Here is a 21,715-nt window from a genome sequence, read left to right on the forward strand (position 1 = left end):
ATGTCCTTGGTATATTGGGTCGTTGGTGCGATCATTGCTGGTGCAGGTTTTGCAGTATACGCCGAATTCGCAACTGCAATACCGCGTAATGGTGGAGAGTTGTAAGTGGGCTCGCAAGCTGTGCTGTGGCGCTACTTAATGAGGACAATGAACTGACAGCGTACGCGGGCACCCAGGAATTACTTGCAGCATGCGTACCGGAAGCCGAAATACTTAGTCAGCATCATGTACGGTGCTCAGGCACTTCTTCTTGGTCAAGGTCAGAAGCCATCACTCTCTCGTGCACACATCATTCTTGCTAACTGACATCGGATCCATGCCTCATCCTTGCAGCCGCGGGGAACGCATACACGGCTGGCCGCTACTTTATCCGAGCGGGCGGTGGCTTGTCCAACGAATGGGGTTCCCGTGGTATCGGTGTGATTGTGATAGCCTCGGCATTGATCATCCACGGCGCCTTCTTGAAGTGGGGTCTCCGCTTCCTCAAGTAAGCATATCCAAAGGCACTGCTACGAGTCTGCAGAAAGGCCGAATCGCTAACGGCCCTTTTGCGTGCTACAGCATCGTAGGAATGTTCAAGATCGTCATCTTGCTTCTGATCGCTTTCGCCGGCTTCGCTGCACTGTGCGGCCACACGATTGGCCCTGCGCCTCATAACTTCGCCGACGCTTTCGAAGGTACCCGTGGAGACATCTTTGGAGTGTCAGCCTCCATCTACAACGTAAGTTTGTCTCTTGTCACGCGGCTTATGCATACCGTTGCGCTCCATCGGATTTGCTGACTCGCACCCGCCCGGCTTTCTCTCGCCTGACAGGCTGGCTGGAGCTACGTCGGATACTCGAACGCGTTCTACGCCATGGGCGAGATCCGCAATCCACGGCGCACGGTCAAGATCGCCGGTCCGCTCGCTCTGGGCACGATTGCCGTCGTTTATCTGCTCGTCCAGGTCGCCTACTTTGCCGCCGTACCGAGAGAAGAGATTCTCGGTAGCGAGCAGATCATCGCTGCTCTTTTCTTCAAGCACATGTTCGGAGAGTCGTCTGCGCGTGCTCTTTCGTGAGTTTGTCTTTTGCAGCACTGCACTCCATCTAATCACATGCGGCGATGAGCACTGTTCTGAACACTTTTCTTGCTTGGATAGTGTGTTTGTCGCTCTCTCCGCCACGGCCAATGTCTTCTCTGTCATCTTCTCACAGGGCAGATTGAACCAAGCGCTCGGTCGTGATGGCATCGTCCCGTTCTCCAAGATCCTGGCCTCCAACCGTCCCTTCAAGTCGCCTCTCGCCGGCCTCTCATGGCACGTGGTGGTGACCCTCATCATCCTCCTCGCTCCACCTGCAGGTGACGTGAGTGTAGCTCTTCCTTCTCCTGCGCACGTCCATCGTTGGCTGAGCACCCCTCCTTACTATGCAGGCCTATAACTTTGTGCTCAACCTGTCTAGCTACCCGCTCAACATCGTTGACGCCGCCGTAGGCATCGCCCTCGTCACGGCATACTTGCCCGTGAAGCTGCGACCGGAATGGGCACGGGACTGGTCACCTCCATTCCGCGCCAGCTCTCCTGTGGCAGTCTTCTTCACCCTTGCCTCGCTCTTTCTCGTGATCACCCCATGGATCCCGCCAAAGAAGGTGAGTGACATTTACTATGGTTGTTCTTGCGCAAATGAGCTTACTCCCCTTTCTCTGGCTTCTACGTTCATTACCACTCCTTTCCAGGCGGCTGATGCTGTCTATGAGCACATGTGGTACGTCTGCGCTTAACGCAGATTCGCGCTCTAGCCAGATTTCGACGTTGTTGTACTGATCCACGTACTCTCCGATACCCTTCTCGCTTGTGCAGGTACGGCATGGCGCCCACCGTCACCCTCGGCATCTTCGCCGGCGGTGCAATCTACTGGCTCTGCTGGGCTAAGGTCCTACCCCGCGTTGGGCAGTACGCGCTGGTTCCGACGACGGTCGAGATGCAGGATGGAACCATCGCAACGGTCTTCAAAAAGGAGTCGCTTCATTCATAATATGGACAACAGACTAGCATGAAAGCTGCCGAGCTCGCTGTTTTTCTCCTTGTTAGCTTCATTTCAAGCAATCCGTGTATCACGAGGGCTATCCACTGTTACGGACACGAGATGATGATCGATCTGTGATGCCCCAGACAGCCGCAAACTATGCAAAGCACGAATCTGCTGGCAGCGACAGCCGCCGCGTGGGCGAAGAACGACCAGGCATAGCGCATGCGCGGCGGAGAGTCACATTGGCTTGTCCATCGTGTTTTGACACGCCCGCGCCCATGCGCAACCGACACCCCCATGCTCTCCCCGGGAGCGAAGATGTAGTTGTGCTTGGCTTATTCGGATTCAAAGTGTGTAACTGGGCGTGAACAGTTCGGTGGCAGAGTTGGCACACGCGTTCGCAAAGCTTGCATGACCAACAGGAACGCCTTTTCTCCGACCTTCAGCACATTTTCATGGCCCAGGAGGTCGGCGTCATGCGCTCGCAGCCACGGCCAACCGTGAATAAGGTCGAACCAGTCGGGCCTCGACACGTGCTGCGCAGCCACCAGCCGGGCAGTGTCATCTATATATTATAATGTCTTCTTCCGTCGAGTGTCGACACTCGATGGGCCTAGCTGCGAGCCTTGTCATAGCCACGACCTCGTCCCCGTCATCTGGCAGCATCTTTATTAAGCAATCGATCAGGAACATACTTATCGCCACCATTTAACAGTCCTGGCGCGTGCATTAGGCAAAGGTAAACCTTGCTAGGCTTGCCACCCCACGATCATGACATGCAATGCGCAGTGCGCTCTGAAAGGCAACGGCCTCCACGACGAGCCTTATGCACAGCGTGCTTTGTCCGTACGTGCTGCAACGATGACTGTATGTACTATTTCATTTTGATACCGACAAGAGGTGATGAGAAAATGTGACATCGAGTGGGACTCCTCCATTGGGAGGCAAAAAGTCATTTGAAACACCTATCGGCGGCACAGCAATTAGTGCAGAACCGCTCCAGGCTTTGGAATCGATGAAAATGCCCCCTCCCCCCCTCCCCCAATTGCTGCCGCATGTCAGGCATTCACCTTTGTACAGAAAGCTGTAAAGAGAGTGCAGGCACGTTGCAGAAGGCTGTGGACGTCACAAGGTGCTTCGTTGCGAGCAGGAGAGCGTATCAGTGGCAAGTCCAGCTCCAGCCTGCAGTGTATACACTGAATGTACTAAATGCAGAGAACGAAACCATAAAACGCCGCACAGGGACCGCCGATTGCTGTCAAAAGTGTCGAACCCGCGATCACAAACAGTCTTGGCGCCGCGCACATGAGCCCGCTACCCGTGCGCTGATGTCTGGTGTTTCAAGGCATGAACTCCTCTCGCCTCAACCCTGTACCTTTCAAGGCAGGCCATACAAACGTATGTGCTCTGACGGTGAGCGGTGACGATAGACGAGCTACATGTGCTGACCGACGAAGGAGATTTGTATTCCGACAGCCAGACTGTTCTACGTTCGAACGTCCAGACAATTCGAGCCGATTCAAGTAGTAGATTCCGTTTCGACCAAGGTACATGCAACAAGTGATTGCTGCTTCATTCTCATTGCTGGTGAGGGAAAGAAAAAGACAACGAATCACGTGACCTATGGCGAATGATCTTCAATCGCCAACCTAGAAATGGCATCTCGGCCTTTCTATCGACCTAACTCGCTCACGACGCATCGTCGTCGCAAAGTCTCCCAATGTGTAGACAAGCATGGCCAGAATTCATCCTCCATTCTTCTGTCAATCATTTTTGACAATCCTTCTTTGATGTGCCAACCGTAACCTATGTAAACACCCGTTGCATCTCTCGCAGAGCGCAGCAGTATCGCTGCCGTAGCAACGTTGCAGTCCCATCATCTGCATCTGCATCGCTGCCACGCTGCAAGGCAACGACGATAAAGCGCTCAACATGCCACCGCGAAAAGGCAGCGGTCCTCCCTTCGACGATGTGTCTGCGTTCTTAGAGCGTGGAAAACCTAGCTCAATTCGCGTTGCTGTCCCATCTCTTTCCTATGGGATCTTCGCTGCTTCTCAGTCTGCGAGTGGTAATCTTGGGTCCACGGAGGCAGCAGCAGTTGATTCATCAGGCGAAGCCCGCAACGCGGCCACACCAACGCCTTTCTCATCGACGACGCGGGGTGCATCGGCAGCGCCTAAGAATACGAGTGAGGATATCCTCTTGGACCTGATGGCCTACCAGCGGACATTCGACGGGGCGTACATGCGCACGGCGCTCAACGAACTTTCGTACGCCGTCGTCATTCTCAAGCTGTTCCAAAGCAGCTTCTATTACATCGGCCTGGCGATGACACTGTTGGCCCTAGCGTTCGCCGTTGTCGCCGTCCAACGCAGCAATCTAGGCCGTGACAATGCCAAGCGGATGGGTGAGGGTGAGAGCGCTGGCTTACAGTCTGGTATCGTGGGCTCTAGGCACGCATCGTGGCGGGCACCTTCGACGTGGAGTAGACTTTCACGGGAAGATCAGCAAAGGCTCGAACGTATGGACAACTTGGGGCAGTCCGTGCCGCTAGATGAAGCGGAGCGCCAGACGGACTGTCATTTACACGGTGTCTCGCATTTCAAGACCGCTGGGAACGTCGTTGCATTTGCAACGCTGGGAGCATTGGCTGTGGAGACGGCCATCTTGTGCATCATCTTGACTATGTAGAGACAAGCCATGTAGAGGGCATCGGGTTTATCTGTTGTAATACTATTACCGTTGAGCGCTCACTTCGCACGTGGATCCAGAGCACCTAGAAGCGAACTTCGCCATTTGGCTTCTGAGATGACCAATCGAGGGCGACCCCTGACCTTTCCCTCCAGCGCCAGCGCCGCAAGCTCCATGAACGACTTCATCAGCGCCATGTTTGGGTCTACTCCTCCGGCGCTTCCGTTCGACCTGCCGGCACCAGCCGCAGCCCTGGCAGCCTCGTTGCCTTGTTGCTCAAGCCTGACAAATACGAGTCGCTCGCGTTCGAGACCTTGGGCATGCACCATCTCGACACCCTTCTCGGCTGTGGCTTCGAAGCGGAGCAGAGCTTGCTGCAGCTCGATCGCCGCATTGCGATGTGCAGGAGAGAGCGCAACGATGCTGAGGGCGAGTCGTTCGACATCCTCTGCATGAGCCAACCAAACGACGTGAGAAGTGCAAACACAGCACGCGGCAGCTCGCTGGGGACTCACCTTGGGTTTCCTTCAGCCGATCCTTGAGAAGACGCTGCAAGGACTCATAGAGGTAGTTCTCTTCGTACACGCTACCTTTCCTACCAGACTCCTTCTTCTTCTGTTCCTTCTTTCGCTTGTCCTTGGCTGCTTTCCACTGCGTGTTCCTCGATCGATGACTGCTAGACGCCGTCGTCGTCGAAGTGAGAGCCTGCGTGTAGCGGGTGAAGTGGGTGATCTGCGTCGAGGTGTCGGACATGACCTCGATGTTGTCGAGACCGCGATTGTCCTCTTCCAGCAGTAGGCCATCGCTGCTCTCTTCAGCTTTGCTCAGGAGCTCGCATAGCCTTGCGAATTGCTTTGTCAGCTGCTCCTGCATCTCGGTGATGGTCTCCAGCAGCGTCGTGTGTGCTTCGAGCGTTTGCGGCTTGATCGTGGTCTCCACCAGGTCGAGACGACCGTATAGCGCGCACTGCATAAGGAACAGCTCGTGAGCTTTCGAAGAAGCTTATCCCGGTGCTGTATAACAACTCACGATCCGCTTCGCCTGCGCAATATCATTGGCTTTGCAGAAGAACATGACCGCGCTTTCGACGTCTCGCAGATGCCCAAGCGAGACCTGGGCCGCATCTGCAAATTGATTAGACGTCTCTAAGTCTGCGATAATGGTCCTCGCCAGCTCTGCAACCTCGAGGGCAGTGAATCGATGACTGACGGCCGTCGCGAGCGCATCCTGCCAAAGCCCTGCGTTTTGGTATGCGTCGGTGGCTTTGCGAGGTTCTGAAGCTAAAACGAATGCTGAAAAGCGAGAGATGATAGTTCAATGCCCGCCTCCGCAAATGAAAAAATACCTGTAGCACTCACCGACAGCAGCATCGGCTGGCTTCGAGCGCCCCATCATCCAGTCACCGTATAGCTCGTATGCCTTGCGCATGCGAGGTGGATCTTTTCCAAAGGCAACGAACCCTTCCTCAAAGAGCTCATGTTTCTGCATGTACTCAAAAGAGTGCTGATGATGCGCTTCACCAGCCTGCGAGAGCCAGCGGAAGGCCTTTTGATGGCGGCCCAGATGGTCGTCGATCTGAAAGCGCTGCAGCTGCACCGGTTCTACACCACGGAGTTCGCGCAAGAAAGGAAGGTACTCGCGTGGATCTTTGCGAGTTGCGTGCTGGGCAAGCATGAGCGCAAGCGTGAAGTCGTACATCCCTAACGCGACGTCGTATAACTTCTCAGCATCCGCTAAGAACACGATATACTTAACTGCTTCGGCCGCAGCTTCAGCATCTTTGTCTGCCATGCAATCGAAATATGAGCCTAGAGCAGACTATGTTCAGACCTTGGCTGCTCACCTTTCAACTCAAGGAGCAAGGACAAAGCTCCTTCGTAATCCGGCGGAGTTTGTCGCGCGTATGACGTCAGGATGCTCTGTAGGTATTTTGAGCTATCTACGCATTCCAACTCGATGCGCAGAGCCTCGCAAATCCGATTGGTCTTGCCTTCGACTGAAACCTGGCTGTCAGAATCTGGCTTTGAAGTTGACGAGTACGCCTTGTAAAGTGTGCTGGTGACGTCTTCATCCTTCAAGCTTGTGAGGAAGAGATTGAAGTGGTCGACATCAGCAACCTGCCTGATGAAGGGTTGCAAGTTAGCCATGAATTCCTGCGGACAGTGATCGTGCAGAATATTCAGATCGAGTCGATGGGTCCTGCAGACACGCAAGGCCGAGCGATAGCGCTTTTTGTTGAGGTCGCGTCGCACGACTTCAAGCACCAGAGGTCGTGGATTGATCGTCTCTAAATTTCCCCGTGGCATTTGCAGAACGAGCGCCATTTCAGACGGCACGGCTGTGACGATCCTGCTTCCGCGCTCGACTGATCGGTGCAAGGTGTGCACCTCGCCAATGTCAAGGTCAGTGGACGTGTTCGTGCTGGGGACAAGCGCCGACAACGGCAAGAAACGTGCTTCGTGCGAATTGTTCGTCCATACCAGAAAGCTTCCTGCGACAGTGTACGAGTTGACGCCTTGGGCAAGCAGTGTTTGATTCGCATAGAGCCGACCGTTTGGCGCCAATCCGAGAATTGTGGGTGAAGATGACAAGGGCAAGGCGATCATATCTGAGCAAAAAGTGGGCAAAGAATTTTGCAGGGCCATTGCTTGAGCGCCTTTGAAAGCGGGGACTTGCTGAATCACCAGGCGCCGATCGTCGCGTCGCTCATGGACGAATATGAAACTTGCGGCAGAATGGCTTGAGGATGGAGCCGTAATGAGTCGAGTGCGGGAGACAGCCGTTCCGCTGCAGATAGTATGCTCTGATGTGGCCACCGATGCTGTACCGCTGCGTACGCCACGGCGCCACGTATAAATCCGAACTAACGCCTGGTTTGAGTCCTTCAATAGAGATACGCTTGCCACTGAGACCTCGACATCATTCTTTTGCTCACTGGAGTACTGAGCTAGCAGCGCCACTTGTATTGGTCTAGAGCGCTCTTCCTCAGCGTTTGCGGCATTGAAGCGAATCGCTCCGAGCCGCAGAGGTTTCGGTACGGGGCGCCCACCAACCGGCGCCCGCCTACCCAGGATACCCCAGTCAAAAAGCACAAGTTCGACGCTCGTGTCCTCATACAGCATCGCAAGAACATCGGTACTGTGCTGCAGGGATCTGCCTCCAGTCTCGGTGGCTCCTGCTGTTGCCGTGGCGGACGATTGAGAGGGTGAAACGCTAGCCCAGGCGTAGTGGATAGGAGTTCGCGACACTGGCCCTGCTGCTGAAGCAACAAGCGTTGTGGTGCACATGGGTGGTGGGATATTCTGCAGTCGGAATGGCGTAAGCAGCGTAGCGGTGCCATCGGCGACAGCAACGCAAGCGGCATCAAGCATCGGCCCGCGCTTGTTGCCTTGATGCATGTCGCCACCAGTAGCAAGACTGATCGTAGTGCAAGTCTCATGGGTAAGCGTGAGGTGCGTCACACTTTGTTTCTCCGCAAGGTAGAGCTGCATAGCATCTTCTGGATGCCAGCGGACGACCGCGCTCGGCATGCCACTAAGAGGGGGATCGGACGAAAGAGCCACCTCTTGCTTCAAGTAGTAGTGATAGTTGCCCATCGTCCAGATTTGCACGACTGTGCGCCTAGTGCCTTGGGGCGCATCGGGAAGACTTCCTGTGCCTTCCTTTGCATCTTCACGCTCGAGCACCACGGCTAACGCACTTCCATCGACGTTCCACGTCAGATCGCGCACGAAGTGCTGTCTCTTCCAGGTTTGCACTCCGCGTACTTCCGCTTGTACCTGTTCCTGTGCATCTCCAACGGGGAATGTCAACCCTTTCGGCTGGGCTGAGCCTTCCTCACGGAGTGTGAATTCGCCGTGTCGCAGCCCATTGCGCTCGAAAAAAACGACATCGTGTCTGCCTTCTCGCCCGTGTGACCATTGTACCTCCCTATCCTGCGCCGTTTTCAGCTTGCACCTGCCAAAGCGCTGTGTCGTAGCGATCAGATTTCCAAGAGGCTTGTACGCTAGCGCTTGGCTGATGCCTCGCACGCCAGCATCACTGGTGCTTGACAGAGCGCCACTGCGTGTGAACACTCGAAGGACACGGTTCCAAGCGGTCAGATCGCGTTCCCAACCGTTCCCATTCCGTTGATCCGCAGCAGGGGGGGAAAGATCCAGCGATGAGATGGCAAAGAATGATGCGTCGCCTTTCCAGCTTATCCGCGGTCGACCATCATCGTCGAGCGTATGCGGGCCGCGTGTGGGACGCTTCGTTACGCCCGTCCCTGACAATGAAGCCGATTCGGCTTCAGCCGCGGCTGCTGCAGCCTCCTTGCCTTCCGAACCGTGAAATTGTGTGGCTTTTGAGCCCCAACCTACGTCGACAGGTTTATCTGTGTCGGGAAGAATAACTTGTTAGCTTTTACTGTCCGGCCCTGTTTTTGTATCGATGGGATGCACTCACCCTCTCCAAATTCGTCCGTCGCTAGCGCCTTTTCGGAGAGAACCTCGAATTCCTTCGTCATGATGAGAACCTTCTCTCCCTCCCAACTGTTCCCTTCTCCATCCCTGACTCCTTGACCATTGGCTTCAGTAGGCTCGAGCGTCGGTGCAGTGACCACGACCAGGAAATCCTCATCAGGACTCCATTGCGCAGCATATATTCCCTGCTCTATGCTACCGACAACTTCTAATCGAAGCTTGGGGGCGAAGGTGGCGAAACTTGATCTGGATGGCTCGGCTTGCGCGTCACCAGCGCTCGCGCGCTCGAGCGCAGCCTCCTCGCGCGAGGGCAAAGGTCCAAGAAGGATGTCTCCACCAGCTGTTATGAGACATAGTGCAGGCCCGTGATCAGACATCGTACCGCCATCGTTGAGATACTGCAAGGAAATGATCTCGATCTCGGTGCCTTGAACGGTGCCTGCGCCATCTTCGTCGCCTAGGGGGTACAGGTACGAGCTTCGTGTGGGGAGCAGCGAAGTCTTTTCTGAGCGTTCATCCCGGTTGAATGGACAAGGGTTGGCACAAAGCACAACACTACATGGTGCAAATGACGGTGCTGGTGTGCGGGATGAACTCCCGGACATTGAGCTCGAGGCATAGCAGTCGGCCGGAAGTTGGTGCCAGACGTGGATCTTGACAGAATCTGTTCTCTTGCCGTTATATGAGCGGTCGACCCCTGCGACATAGACTTCATCCGTCGTAGAGGAGACGGTGATTGCTTGAATCTCGCAGTCTGCATGCGTCGCTGGCAGCGCTGACGCTGAGCTCTGGCCCGGAGAGTTGCCAGCAGCGAGCGTCTCCCGGCCAATGATGCTGAGGTTCCGCATGGTGGAGGCCTTGGCTGCTATTCAAGGGGTACAAGCAGCTTTCCTGGCGCGATCGGCTCAGGGCTCACAATTTTCAACCGGAGCCGAGCTACTTGCAACTCGTACAATAATGAACACACATCTGGATTCTGCCGTGCCAGAAGTCGAAAGGGAAATTTGAGCATAAAGCAAGTTGTGGGGATATGTTCTTTTGGCTGTGCGTCGGCAATTTCAATTATGGCTTGAGGCCACGGGGACAAGACGGGGCTGGTTGGTGCCGTGATTTATTTGCTGTTCCGACGTTGTTGATAACCCTACAATACTGGTCGTATCTTTTTAGTTATCGGCAAGCAAACGAACACGCCTCGACGTCAGTTGGCATCGTGCGAGGAGACCGAAAGTGGGAAACCTGGCTGGTGCCCGCATGTGCACGAACACCCCCCCTCAAGGCATTACCGCATTTTTAGAGCCGACGCACACTGGCTGATTGCACCGAATCAGTCTATAACGCAGTTCTAAATTGCTGTTCTCCACTCCTCAGCTCAGTCTGTGTTGACGGTACAGCCAGATTGCTCATCAGTCGTCACGGACAACGTCGAATCGGCATGCCAATTGCCAAAGAACGTAGTCTTGGATTTGCGGGGCACTGGCCCTTGTCTCACTCCGACAATTTAAGGGATAGGGCAATTGCTAGCTCAGTCGACGTATAACAGGAAATTGGGAGTCTACTTGTTGGTATTGAACTGCATCCCGAAGCAACCTTCGCAGATCAAGACCGCGACTTGTCACTTCATACTATAAACATGGCATCGCACGTCCTCGACCCACAACTGCACGTGCTCCTACGTGTGCGAGCACTACAGGCGATCGTGTACGGCGAGGCAAAGCCAGACTCACAAGACGATCCGCTCTTGCTGCATCTCGATGATGACGCAACAGAACCGGGCGCGCAAGAGACCAGCCGAGACGTTGGTGGCGAACGTGAAAGAGCATCAGCCTCAGCGGAGCAAGGCATGCCTCCAATCGCGCACCAAACGCGAGGATCACTCGCACTGCGGACGCAACGAGCTCAAGAGCAGCTTGACATGTTTGTAAAGCAAGAGGAGGCGCAAGCGATTTCCACTTTCTTGGCGCATTGTGAGGCTTTACGGTGAATTACTCTTCTTGTACCTTTCTGACCGAATTTTTCCTTTGCCGGGTTGTGCCATCTACAAAGATGACCGTGACGCAGCATACCTCTCGCCCTCATTCCTGCTTTCCGGCTTTTTGCCGTATGCAGATTCGCAGCTATCATTCTCCGACCAGGCATCATTATCATCGTCACTACCAGCAACCTCAATAGGTGGCACGCCAATCGCGCCTGAGTCGCAACTGAGCCTCATGCTCGAGCTGGCGCCCGTATGGCGGACGTTTGCAGTTCAGCTCGAAGAGTGTGATGTACTCGAGCGGAGGGGTGTCCTGCAAATCTTCCCCGCGTCCTCTATGACAGTCACTGCCACGGCCAGTAGCAACGAATGGCCGCTGAAACCTGCTTCTTCCCGTGCGAATGGAGATGCCGAAAAACAAATAGTGGAGATGGACATGTGCCTTTCTGTATTCAGCGAGGGGAAACAAGCGCAACTAATACGAGAGCAGCAAGCGCTCGAGAAGCGACTCGCCGCCTTCTTGGACACTTACTCGAATTACGTGAGTGCATCCGCGGGGAAATGTCTATCAACGTGAGAGGCTCATCGTTGCGACGCCATTCCTACCACACTGTGCCTCGACGCCACGCCATCGCTCTATACCCCGCTACTACCCGTGATGCAGGTCGATTCGATGAGTCAGCTCTTCGTGCAGTGGGACCAGGCCATGCTGGACATGGAACGCTCCGTCAACAGGCTGGAGGTGCAGCAACGGCGCAGATTAGAGGCCATATCTGCATAGCCCCGGCATGGGCCCATTTATATATATCATAAACTGAACACACTAAAGCATGTTACCCTGGCCGAATCTGCAGGTTTCTCAACGCACATGGTCGCTCGCTCCCTCCCACGAGAACGCCCTCAAAGGGTTTAGTACACTTTGAATGTCTTTAGTAACGTTTGTGGTCAAAATCTCTGCAAAAGTGCATTCAATCCATATGAAAGAGGCCCGATCGGTTCCGCGCAGGGAATGTAGGGCCCTTTTTAAACCCTCAATTCGAGGTTGTCCCGTCTTACAACTTTTGCTGCGCCTTCGTTTGCGCCTTGTCAATACCATCCTTGGCGACATCACCCGCGTACACAAAGCCCTCCTTAGCGCTCTGGCTCGCCCTATTGCCCATGTTCTGCGCGCGGTCGGCGACATTCTTGGCGTCGTCGGCGAGGTTGCCGTACTGCGCTCTCGCCTCGAGAATCTGCGCGTCCATTTGGTTCTGCGCAACTTCTGCGGCGGCACGCAGATTGACCTTCGCGCTCGAAGCGAAAGAGGAGGCTTTGGCCTCCATGTCGCTACTGGCGCTAACGAATGTGGGCTTGATCGAGTCAGCGGCCGCATTGGCCTCATCCTTGGTGGTGAACCAGCCGCTCTGTGCGAACTTCTTCGCCTCTTCGGCCTTCTTCTCAGCTTCCGACTTGGCGCTGGACCAGCTCGATTTGGCCGAGCTAGCCGCGTCTTTCGCCTTGTCCCTGGCCGCGAACCATCCCTGCTTGACTTCGTCGCTAGCCTCGCCCGCAGTGGCCTGCGCCTGGTTGTACGCGTCGCTGGAGCCAAAGAGGACAGTCTTGATCTGATGGAACGCGCCACCGCGGACATGCGAAAGGGAGTAGCGCCCCTGCACGACGGCATCGGCGCCGAAGATGGCGCCGAGCAGGCCGGATGTGGCACCCGGTGCTCCGGCCACCCCGCCGCCGTTGATATCGACCTCCCCTGTAGCGGCGCGCAGTGGTGAGGGTGCGCTGCCCGTGACACTGAACCAGCCGCGGCCGTTGACAACCTCGTTCTTGGGGTTTTCGGCCCGGCGCTCGAGGTCCCTGCTGGTGCCAACGATGTTGCTTTTCAGGTTGGAGAGCTCGGAGGAGATCTTGGACTGGGCCGAGCTGGCCTTGTTTTGGATGTCCTTGCTCGCTTTGAACACGCTCGTTTCGAGGTCAGAGAAGTCGTCTTGCTTGACCTGTAGGTAGGGTGTCCCAGTTAGCACATATGTGAGCACTGTTGGCGTTGGAGCTGTGCCCTACCAGCCTCAGCGAGAGCCTCGACTCACTTTGGAAATGCTGTAGTAATAGACGCCACCTGCAAACCCGACGATTGCAAGGCCTGTGATAGCGTTGCGTGCGAAGAACGGACGCCTGGCTCGCTTGAGCCCCTCGCTGACGCCATAGCCGTTTGGATGGTACGTCTCATGCGTCGAGCGGGCATTCACGGTCGACCTGCTGAAGTTGGGGCCGGCCGAGTTGCCTGGTTGCTTGGGAGGTGGGACGCCAGACATTTTGATCGAGCTCCTTGGCTGGTGTTTAGCTGGGGAATAATCGGCTCTTGTGCCAATGCGCGCGTGAGATACCAAATGCAATGGTATGTTTCAAGGGTAGGTGGATGCCCGGGATGTGTGAGGGTTGCAACCTTGCTCTGGGTCGGGAAGATGCACTGCCGCCGAGTGAAGTAAAGGTACCAAGCAGTTAGAGTATGTGATGATGAGTTCCACAAGCAACTATTTGGTGCAGCAGGCCAATCACGCCAAAAAAGGCAAAAGGCGAATGACAAGGCAACACTCCCACTCGCATGCCAATAATAGGTGGAAGTCTGCTGAGTGGCGCAGTTCTGTGTGTTCTCTTCGTATGCATGACGTCAGTGAGCAGTCTCTCCCTTGGGTTGTTGATTTTTGTACCATAAGAATATCTTGCTTGTGTACTTTGACAAGGGCAATGAGCTCGTTCCGCTCCTCGTTTCTAAGGTCAAAGCATAGACTTCGTACAAGTTACTTGCTTCACTTCGCCTCTGGTATTGTCCATCCGATCTATGCTCTTGCACGGCGCATCTATCACCTATAGCATGTGCAGATGTGATTATGGCCTCCTAGGGCTTGCTGTGCAGGTCACACTAGCAATCCACAAATGCACCTAATGCTTCTTGTCGACCTGGCACTCGCCAGCAGGCCAGAGATCCCTACTTGCTGCCGTTCAAGGCGCGGCTGTTGACAATTCTCTGCCTTCTCCAAGTCGGAAGGCTCGCATATGATTCGCATTGCTAACTACATACACTATTTATTCAGTTGGGTCCTTAATCCACAGCTAGAGTTTGTGCATCATCCAATTCATGGTGATGCGGCTCAATGGACTACAGGGGCTGACCCTTCTCGTCACCATATGCTTTCGTATAGCACATATCCTCCTCATAACCATGTTAAACACCCATCAATTCCATGTATCAAGTCGTCTTGGACAATCACGTGCAAGTTTCAAAGTCCAGCTTGACCAATCGATTAGTGGCACTTTCTCCCTTCCGCGCTCAATGGTTCCCCCATCTTCACACCGTCTCCATCTCCAACATCTTCTGAGAGAGAGAACGATGCATAGCGTCAGAGAGTATATGGACGTTTGGCTGATGAGGTCTATCACCGCGAGTGACTAGTGAGTTCTGTCATTGACGTTCATGGGGCGTTAGCACCACTTCCGCGCCGAATGTGACGAAATGTGTGTAACCATACAGCGAAAAGATGTCTACAACCTGAAAGCTTTCACGCGTATCTGAGCGGCACTTACACCATCACTTTTGAAGATTTTGAGCCTGTAGTCAGCGGTAGAAGAAGATGTGCTTGTCTAAATATTTACATTGAAGAATCAGTATCATTCAAGTATGTTTCAAGCCTGTCGTTCCATTCGGTTTCCAATCCATGCCATGCTGAGTTACCTTCCTAAGTCGAACGTCCTATATCCTAAGGTGCCTTGGTGTCAGTTAATCCGTCCTGTCATGTGCCTCTGAAGGTCAGCGACGCACCAGGTTCGTGCGCCAAACATGGCATATGATGTCACCGGTCGACAGTCGGCCGTCACCAGGAGCGACTAACGAAGCGTTCGGCCGCAGCGGCAAGCGTAGAAACACAGATCGGGTTCAACTTTCATCAATCAGCATCCTTGCTTTACATGTGAGTGCAGCCCTCTTCTCGTTTCGCATAAATAGTAATCACACGCAAGCCATCACATTCTCCCAATGTCTCTAGTCTCACAAATTCACAGCAGTCTCTGTCCAGAACGTGATTCGCACCTGACCGTGCTGCTTCCGACTCTCTGTTCTCTGGAGGTCTTGCGCTCCCTGCCTAAAAGTGAGCCCCAGAGATATCTGAGCCAGCCCCCTCCGCCGATTCTCAAGCAATATCCTCAATCTCCCAGGTGTTCGGGGGCGCCGTCTTCTAGGAGAAACCGGAAGGTGTCTACGATGAACTTGGCGAGGATTCCGACCCGCGGTGACGTTGCGTCTCTCTGACATAAAGGCTTCGTAATGAAATAGTTGTCCCCCCGAGGGGTATGAAATCTCTGCCTAGTCATGCTTTGCGTCAGCATCAAGTACAGAGCTCTACGTCCGTGATAAGCAATTTTTGGTCGAAGCTTCGACGAACGATGGATGAGGTGTTCGACTTCGATGCCTGCAGCTCTTGCGTTAACATGCGGAACTCATTCGCTCAACTAGTTGAATCAAGCCATCTCATACGGACATGTTCGCGCGCGCCAGCAGATGTGATTATAGGCCATTCATTGGATCTTCGTCAAGGTTGTTCCCTTCTCCGTGTGCTCTTCTAGAGTTTGCCCTCCCGTCTTTGCGAGTGCGTTGGAACCCTTCGAGATTCTGGGGAGGTCTGGCTGGCACCGTTCGTGCGTTTGTTCATGCTCATGCTGCTGCTTCTCCAAATTGATTAGCATGGTTTGTATATTCATCAGCGGCTTCTAACTGTCGATGGGCGTCGTTTCATTGGCACCTTGCTGCTACAAAAGGTTGATCAGCGAGACATCAACAGGGGACAGTTGAGCGACTCGCTCGTTGCCAAGCTCCTGCAGGATTTCTTTGAGATTTTCTGACTTTTCGCCAGCATTGTGACAGGTGGTGGGCCTTCTGGTAGTACCTTGATAGCCCCAGGCTGCGCCATGATTGTAGCCTGTTTTAGTTATCCTTACGGGCCGCTAGGTGCTCAGCACGGTCTCTCAAGGAAGTGGAAGGGTGTTCTTCTTTGCCGATCTGTTTAACACTCTTGTGCCCTGCCACTTTCCTTTAGATCGTGTTGAAGTCACTGTGGAGCGGCATGGTGGCACAAGGTTGCTCGTCCAGCCCTTACGATCATGATACAGCCTTGCTCAATTTTCGACATACGAAGAGGCAGTCAATCAAAGAGCACCCAGAAAAGTTTGTATTCAATGAAGAGTAAGATTGATTTGGTGCCTCAAATGATGACCGACCGAGATCTAGTTGAGGATCCCGGGCGCCGTCCTCATGATGTATAATGAGGAAGAAACAAGCTGATGTGCCGCACAAGTGAACCCAACATGGATAGTCAGCAGTGAAGGCGTGAAGCCATTTGGGCGAAGTTGATGTTTCGTACTGAGAAGAGTGGGGCGGAATGGTCGCAAGCCTTTGTCAAGGCCACGTAACAAGACTGCTTCCAGTACTAAAATCAATAACCCACCTGTAGAGAAAGGCGGATAACCTCACAACTCACAGCCAAGGGCTACACGTGCCAAGGAGTGTGGGTAGAGTAGGGTTCAGGGATGTTCAATGTGTATAGTTCCCAGCACGAAGAACTAGCAAGTCGCGTCGTGTGTGTTCAGACGCGACGCGCTCACTCGCGCAGAAAACGCTCAAGTCGCGAATCTATGGATGGGTGTGGCAAGTCAAGCGCATCGCGGCTGGCAAGCCGTTTTGAGTAGGTAGATAGGATAGATACACACACACGCTGCCAGGCTAGAGCATTCAAAGCTATTGGACCGCAACTTGTCTCCTCCATCGTGGTGTGCTGCCCCATTGACAACTCACATCAGGCCCAGTTCAGCGAGACGACGCGAGTCCATCGCAGGACCGGTTCACGCTTCACGCGCCACGGCCAGAGTCGTTCCCATTGCTCAGGGTTCAGCAGGACCACTCGTCACCATCGCTATGTTCAGAGGATCAGCAGCGTCGTCCAGCACAGTCAACCCGGTTATCGCTGACATTTTTAGCGGCAGCCATGGAGCCGCGTTCCAGCACCCGGACACGTTTGCGCCCACATCGCTCGTTGGCTCTGGTGGGGGCGGCTTAGGAGCTGGAGCTGCGACCGGCGCTGCTCTGGTCGCCGTCGCAGACGTAGCCCAGCATTCGACCAGAAGAGGTCAAAGCAAGCACCCTTTCCGGTTGAATTTCTACCTCGCTCCGCCCGTGCAAGGTTTGGAGATATCCATTGAAGAGTTTGAGATGTGGGCGCTGGATAGGCTCAGAGGTGAGTGGCCACTCTAATGCGTGTCTTGCGTGTCACTCGAGTACTGAGGACCGATGACCTCCCCATGCGCGTCTTTGTCCAACCAGTCCTTGCGGAGATTGAGTCTTGCCAGGCGCGAGGCAAGCCCTATCCGGAGATCATCAAGCACATGAGCGAGCAACTGAAAAAGTACATTCCACTCTCTTCCAACACGGCACTCAACGTGAACCACTTCAGCGAGCGCGAGAAAGACCATATCTCACATTTTGTCCTGCGCCTCGCTTTTTGTCGCTCGGAGGAACTGCGCCGCCGCTTCGTCAAGGCAGAGACAATGCTGTTCAAACTGCGTTTTGACGCGGACGACACGCGCGAACGCGAGGCGTTCCTCAACAGCTTAAAACTCGACTGGCAGCCTGTCAGCGAGGAAGAGAAGGAGCGCCTGCGGCCGCAGCTGCAGAGTGCCAGTCCGCGTACGAGGAAGAGCTGGCCGACCGAGCGGTTCTACAAGGTGCCTTGGCTCAAGGTCCCCGACCTCATCGAGCGCAGACGCGTCTATCTTCACGCCGGCATGGCCTACGTCCCCGCCGCCGAGCAGAGCAGCTTGGTCCTCGCTGAATTCACCAGCAGGCTCGAGCAGCAGATGGAGCTCACTGCGCGCCACATCCCACGCAGACTCGACCTCGACGAGGACGAGCGGCTGATCCCCATCCTCGAGCATCTCTCCATGGGCCTGCTCGTTGGTCTCTCCTCGGCTTCTGCGACCGGATCGCACGCGCTCTTCGGTCCAGATGCTGAGGGAAACGCTGGACGCATCACGTGGAACATGATCGATGTCCTCGTTAAGCGTCACGCGCCTATGTGCGTGCGTAACCTCCAGGAAACGCTCAACACCAAGCACCACCTCAAGCACTTGGGCCGTCTGCAGTATAATCTCTTCCTCAAAGTACGTGGCTTGTCCGACCCTTCTCGCGTTTTGGTTGCTTGCGCGCCGATGCACATTCTTGATTTCATATCCTGATGCATTCTTCACTTTCTCGTAGGAACTCGGCTTGCCCATTGACGAGGCTCTGGTCTTCTGGCGCAAGTCCTTCTCCCTGATGACAGATGATAAGTTCAACAAGGAGTACCGCTACAATATCAGGCACGGCTACGGCATGGAGGGTGGCAAGAAGAATTACCCTGCTCCTTCGTGCGTATCTTCTCCGCCTCGCAGTATGGATGCCAATGGCCAAGCTGACGTGCTTGCTTTTCCCATCTCTGTATTCCGAACACAACACGTTTCAGATGTGCTAAGATCCTCACTCAAAACCAGCCGGGACCGCAAGACACGCACGGCTGCCCTTTCCGGCACATGGGCACCTCCAATCTGCAATCGGCGCTCTGGACACAGTACGGCGTGACGACGGGTGAGGCGGGCGACATCATGAAGGCGGTTAAAGATGGGCACTACCATATCGGTTGCACGCGTCTCTTCGAAATTACCCACCGCAAGCGCGGGCGCGGCGGGCTCAAGAAGGGCGACGGGCTCGGCGTGAATGGCGAGACGGTCGCGCATCCCAACCGGTACTTTGAGCGCAGCTATCTGCTGGAAAAGCAGGCGCAAGAAGCAGGCGCAAGTGGCGAAGGTGACGAGGATGATGATGAGGATAAAGCCGACATAGGCCCTGCAGTATTTGGCGCGAGCGCTGACGATGCAGCCGCCGCTGCAGAAGCAGAGGCCATAGCAACAGACAAGAGCGGAGGCGCACCAGACGACGCTGTCCAGCTCACGCAGAGCGAGTTTGGCGTTGATGACACCATGGCCGACGTCGACGAGGAGGAGCTGCTCGCGCTCGAGGCGGGTGCAGCGCACGCGCACGTACAAGCGCGCTCAGTCGCGCAACATGGCAGCAAGGGCAGCAGCAGCAGCATGCCGGCTGGAGAGGGACAGGAGGCCGCTGGCGCTGAGGCTTCTGCCACTCCAGTGGAAGACAGCGCGAATGCGGACATGCTTGGTGGAGAACAAACGCAGCGCCAAACGGGTTATTACGCTCAGAAGCAAAGCCAGGCTGCGCCTCCGTCACAACAGCGGACAAGCGCAACTGCAGAAGACCAGCGCCGAGGCGCTGCCGTAGAAGAAAGCGCTGGCGATGCGACCGTCGAGCCATCAGAAGAAACAAAGCCGCAGGAGGGGCTACAGGCATTCAGCGTTGTTGCTGAACAAGATGCAGGGCTGTCGTCAGAGCCGCCGACAGCGGCAGCTGCAGCTGCCGATGCATGCACTACAGGTGCATTTGCTCCTACAAATGACGAGCCGGTTGATGACGACGCGACCATGGTAGATGCCTAGACAAGCCACTTGATTTGTATGATTCTATTTCTTTCCTCCTGCTGCAATGATAGGTACAACCCAAATAATGACGAGGCACGACCAGAATCTCCCATCGATGCTTGTTCCCCCTTCGTTGTCCTATCCGTGCCTTGATTCCATGAAGCGATATATAAAAAGATTATAATGAACATTGCTCCAGAGGATAACTCCTGAAGTCTAGAGATGCGCGAAGCAATCCGGTTTTCTACGACGTTTGAATGGCGCGTTAATAGGGCATGTAGATCTTGATGGCGTTGATGTCAAAGTACGCCTCCGGGTTGGGAGTGTTGGATACGTACGTATTGCAATCGCTTGCGACGGCGGAGCACCCGTCGGTGGCCCACCTGCCGGCGACGTAGCCACCGCAAAAGTCGAGATTCATGGTGATGATCTGGTTGTCGTTGAGGTGGCTAGCCGAGCAGGTGCTGGTGAATGGGAAGCTGACGCTGGGGTTGCCCCACGTCGTGACGTCGACTGAGCGCGCGTCGTCGCGCTTGGTACCTGCCGGCGCGTCCTGCGAGCTCCAGAACCAAATCTTGAGGTCGCTGCTGTCGCGCTGGTACGCGTAGACGCCGCCCTGGTTCTGGTTGAACCGGTAGCCATAGCTAATCGTTTGGTCGGTCATCTTGGCAGTGCAGCCATTGTTGTCGTTGGCGCCGTTGGCGCTGTTGCAGTCGTAGTGCACGCGTGAACCGGTCATGCCCGAGTTGCTGTTTGGCATTGTGCAATTAGGGCCCGTGTGCATGCTCGGCGCATTCGGCGCGCTCGTCACGCCGTTGACGCCTTCGAGTATGTCGACCTCGCCGCCATACGGCCAGTCGTCGGAACCTGTGTAGGTCCATACCGCGGGCCAGGTCCCGCATCCGGTGGGCATGTGGGAAATATCGAAAATGTACAGGCCTAGGACGAAGAGCGGAGCCAACTTGCTTAACACTCTGCGACAATCTTCATGGTATTCTTCCCCTGCCCCTGGACTCACCTTGTCCGTAACGAGCGACAGACTCGAGCCTGATGCTCCTCCGAGCGCCGCCGACCTGCTTCATGTCTGCGCCAAACTTCAATCCTCCATTCGTGCCGGTTCCAAACATATTGTTCGCCAACGCGACGCTCTTGTTGACGTACTGCACATAGCCGCCGCTGGGGTCGTCCATGGTGCTAAAGACAAAGTTGGCGAGAATGCTGGAGGGTGACTCCCACTTCGAGCTGAGGCGGTAGCCACGTTTCTCAAGGCTGTGCGGCGCTTCTGCATCACCGAGAATGCTGCCAGATGCCGCTTGCACGCGGACGGTGGCAACAGTGGCGAGGATGCCGCTGAACGCGGTGGCCAGCGTTACTATGGAGGGCATCCTGGGTGGTGTTGATGCGAGGAACCCGCACGCGTTCGGAGAGCAGGGCAGGACTGGGAGCGGATCACACCGACACGCATGCACACACAACCTCACAGCTTGGCAGGATCGCCGATCAGCAGGTCAACGAAGACCCCATTTAGAAGAAGAACAGGGGCACGAATGGCGCTGTCATCTGTACTATATATATAATCTCTGTGCCGAGGGAGGGAATAAACTCTCCTCGTCTCGGCCCCCATTTAAAAAAGACGTTGGGCTCGGGGTGGAGCAAAGCCGACGCGGAAGTGCGTCAGTGCAGAGGCCGTTGTGAAGAAGTCATTGGGTTGAGCGTTTTCACCTTCAACAACTAGAATCTAGAACTAATCTGTGGGATGATGATATATCTCCATTTTACTACCGCAAACGGCACGCTCTCTGTGCTGGTGCCTGCGCTTGCCTTAGGCAGCAACCCAGTGCCCCAGAGAGCAGTCGGTATTTGGCAGGCAAGCCTGGGCGAGCCGCCCAGCACAGCCGCTCAGGAAAAATCGAAAAGGAACTAGATGCGGGCGTTAATTGATATTTTTCAAGTTCCCCGTTGCGACCCTTTGCTGAACATGGGGAATAGACTTGGCCGGGAAACCTGGTAAATGTCTG

General features: G+C 55.0%; 8 protein-coding genes across 8 annotated transcripts; 5 read left to right on the forward strand and 3 right to left on the reverse strand.

Annotated features, from left to right (window-relative positions):
* K437DRAFT_40767 (amino acid transporter) lies at window positions 1-2,064 on the forward strand (the record flags this gene model as incomplete). The annotated part of the gene is made up of 9 exons (XM_013384903.1): window positions 1-101; window positions 177-259; window positions 334-487; window positions 562-721; window positions 815-1,056; window positions 1,142-1,346; window positions 1,414-1,629; window positions 1,717-1,745; window positions 1,841-2,064. 9 exons carry the CDS (start codon window positions 1-3, stop codon window positions 2,013-2,015), a joined length of 1,365 nt encoding a protein of 454 aa, XP_013240357.1. The 3' UTR covers window positions 2,016-2,064.
* A 2,132-nt stretch (window positions 2,065-4,196) lies between these two features.
* On the forward strand, window positions 4,197-4,700 carry K437DRAFT_212801 (uncharacterized protein; the record flags this gene model as incomplete). The annotated part of the gene is made up of 2 exons (XM_013384904.2): window positions 4,197-4,395; window positions 4,570-4,700. Coding segments are annotated over 2 exons (330 nt in total), but the record flags the coding sequence as incomplete, so codon positions are not given.
* On the reverse strand, window positions 4,672-10,167 carry K437DRAFT_259810 (IKI3-domain-containing protein). The gene is made up of 6 exons (XM_013384905.1): window positions 9,147-10,167; window positions 6,544-9,075; window positions 6,059-6,484; window positions 5,730-5,992; window positions 5,216-5,666; window positions 4,672-5,148 (listed from the first exon to the last, which is right to left on the reverse strand). Exons 1-6 carry the CDS (start codon window positions 10,009-10,011, stop codon window positions 4,760-4,762), a joined length of 4,926 nt encoding a protein of 1,641 aa, XP_013240359.1. The 5' UTR covers window positions 10,012-10,167; the 3' UTR covers window positions 4,672-4,759.
* Window positions 10,168-10,577: 410 nt separating this feature from the next.
* K437DRAFT_259811 (uncharacterized protein) lies at window positions 10,578-12,094 on the forward strand. Its single transcript, XM_013384906.1, has 3 exons — window positions 10,578-11,127; window positions 11,207-11,676; window positions 11,800-12,094. The coding sequence occupies exons 1-3, from the start codon at window positions 11,076-11,078 to the stop codon at window positions 11,914-11,916; spliced, it is 639 nt and encodes a 212-aa protein (XP_013240360.1). The 5' UTR covers window positions 10,578-11,075; the 3' UTR covers window positions 11,917-12,094.
* Window positions 12,095-13,096: 1,002 nt separating this feature from the next.
* Window positions 13,097-13,438, reverse strand: K437DRAFT_229229 (uncharacterized protein; the record flags this gene model as incomplete). Its single annotated transcript, XM_013384907.1, has 2 exons — window positions 13,097-13,123; window positions 13,214-13,438. Coding segments are annotated over 2 exons (252 nt in total), but the record flags the coding sequence as incomplete, so codon positions are not given.
* A 706-nt stretch (window positions 13,439-14,144) lies between these two features.
* Window positions 14,145-14,740, forward strand: K437DRAFT_40854 (uncharacterized protein). The gene has a single exon (XM_013384908.1). It carries the CDS (start codon window positions 14,263-14,265, stop codon window positions 14,575-14,577), a length of 315 nt encoding a protein of 104 aa, XP_013240362.1. The 5' UTR covers window positions 14,145-14,262; the 3' UTR covers window positions 14,578-14,740.
* Window positions 14,741-17,088: 2,348 nt separating this feature from the next.
* On the forward strand, window positions 17,089-19,004 carry K437DRAFT_229233 (DNA primase, large subunit; the record flags this gene model as incomplete). The annotated part of the gene is made up of 4 exons (XM_013384909.1): window positions 17,089-17,407; window positions 17,494-18,329; window positions 18,427-18,575; window positions 18,671-19,004. Coding segments are annotated over 4 exons (1,638 nt in total), but the record flags the coding sequence as incomplete, so codon positions are not given.
* A 727-nt stretch (window positions 19,005-19,731) lies between these two features.
* Window positions 19,732-21,255, reverse strand: K437DRAFT_296581 (glycoside hydrolase family 16 protein). Its single transcript, XM_013384910.1, has 2 exons — window positions 20,716-21,255; window positions 19,732-20,636 (listed from the first exon to the last, which is right to left on the reverse strand). The coding sequence occupies exons 1-2, from the start codon at window positions 21,080-21,082 to the stop codon at window positions 19,963-19,965; spliced, it is 1,041 nt and encodes a 346-aa protein (XP_013240364.1). The 5' UTR covers window positions 21,083-21,255; the 3' UTR covers window positions 19,732-19,962.
* Window positions 21,256-21,715: the final 460 nt, after the last annotated feature.

Source organism: Tilletiaria anomala (genome assembly GCF_000711695.1).
Source record: "Tilletiaria anomala UBC 951 chromosome Unknown K437scaffold_140, whole genome shotgun sequence".
NCBI lineage: Eukaryota > Fungi > Basidiomycota > Exobasidiomycetes > Georgefischeriales > Tilletiariaceae > Tilletiaria > Tilletiaria anomala.

Coding starts and splice junctions, on each gene's coding strand:
- K437DRAFT_259811 (XM_013384906.1), top strand. CDS start 11,076: ATGTTTGTAAAGCAAGAGGAGGCGCAAGCGATTTCCACTTTCTTGGCG. Junction 11,128..11,206: donor TTCCACTTTCTTGGCGCATT/GTGAGGCTTTAC, acceptor CCATCTACAAAG/ATGACCGTGACGCAGCATAC. Junction 11,677..11,799: donor TGGACACTTACTCGAATTAC/GTGAGTGCATCC, acceptor CCCGTGATGCAG/GTCGATTCGATGAGTCAGCT.
- K437DRAFT_259810 (XM_013384905.1), bottom strand. CDS start 10,011: ATGCGGAACCTCAGCATCATTGGCCGGGAGACGCTCGCTGCTGGCAAC. Junction 6,485..6,543: donor CTTGCTCCTTGAGTTGAAAG/GTGAGCAGCCAA, acceptor ATTGCATGGCAG/ACAAAGATGCTGAAGCTGCG. Junction 5,149..5,215: donor TCGGCTGAAGGAAACCCAAG/GTGAGTCCCCAG, acceptor TGGCTCATGCAG/AGGATGTCGAACGACTCGCC.
- K437DRAFT_40854 (XM_013384908.1), top strand. CDS start 14,263: ATGGTGATGCGGCTCAATGGACTACAGGGGCTGACCCTTCTCGTCACC.
- K437DRAFT_296581 (XM_013384910.1), bottom strand. CDS start 21,082: ATGCCCTCCATAGTAACGCTGGCCACCGCGTTCAGCGGCATCCTCGCC. Junction 20,637..20,715: donor TGTCGCTCGTTACGGACAAG/GTGAGTCCAGGG, acceptor TCTTCGTCCTAG/GCCTGTACATTTTCGATATT.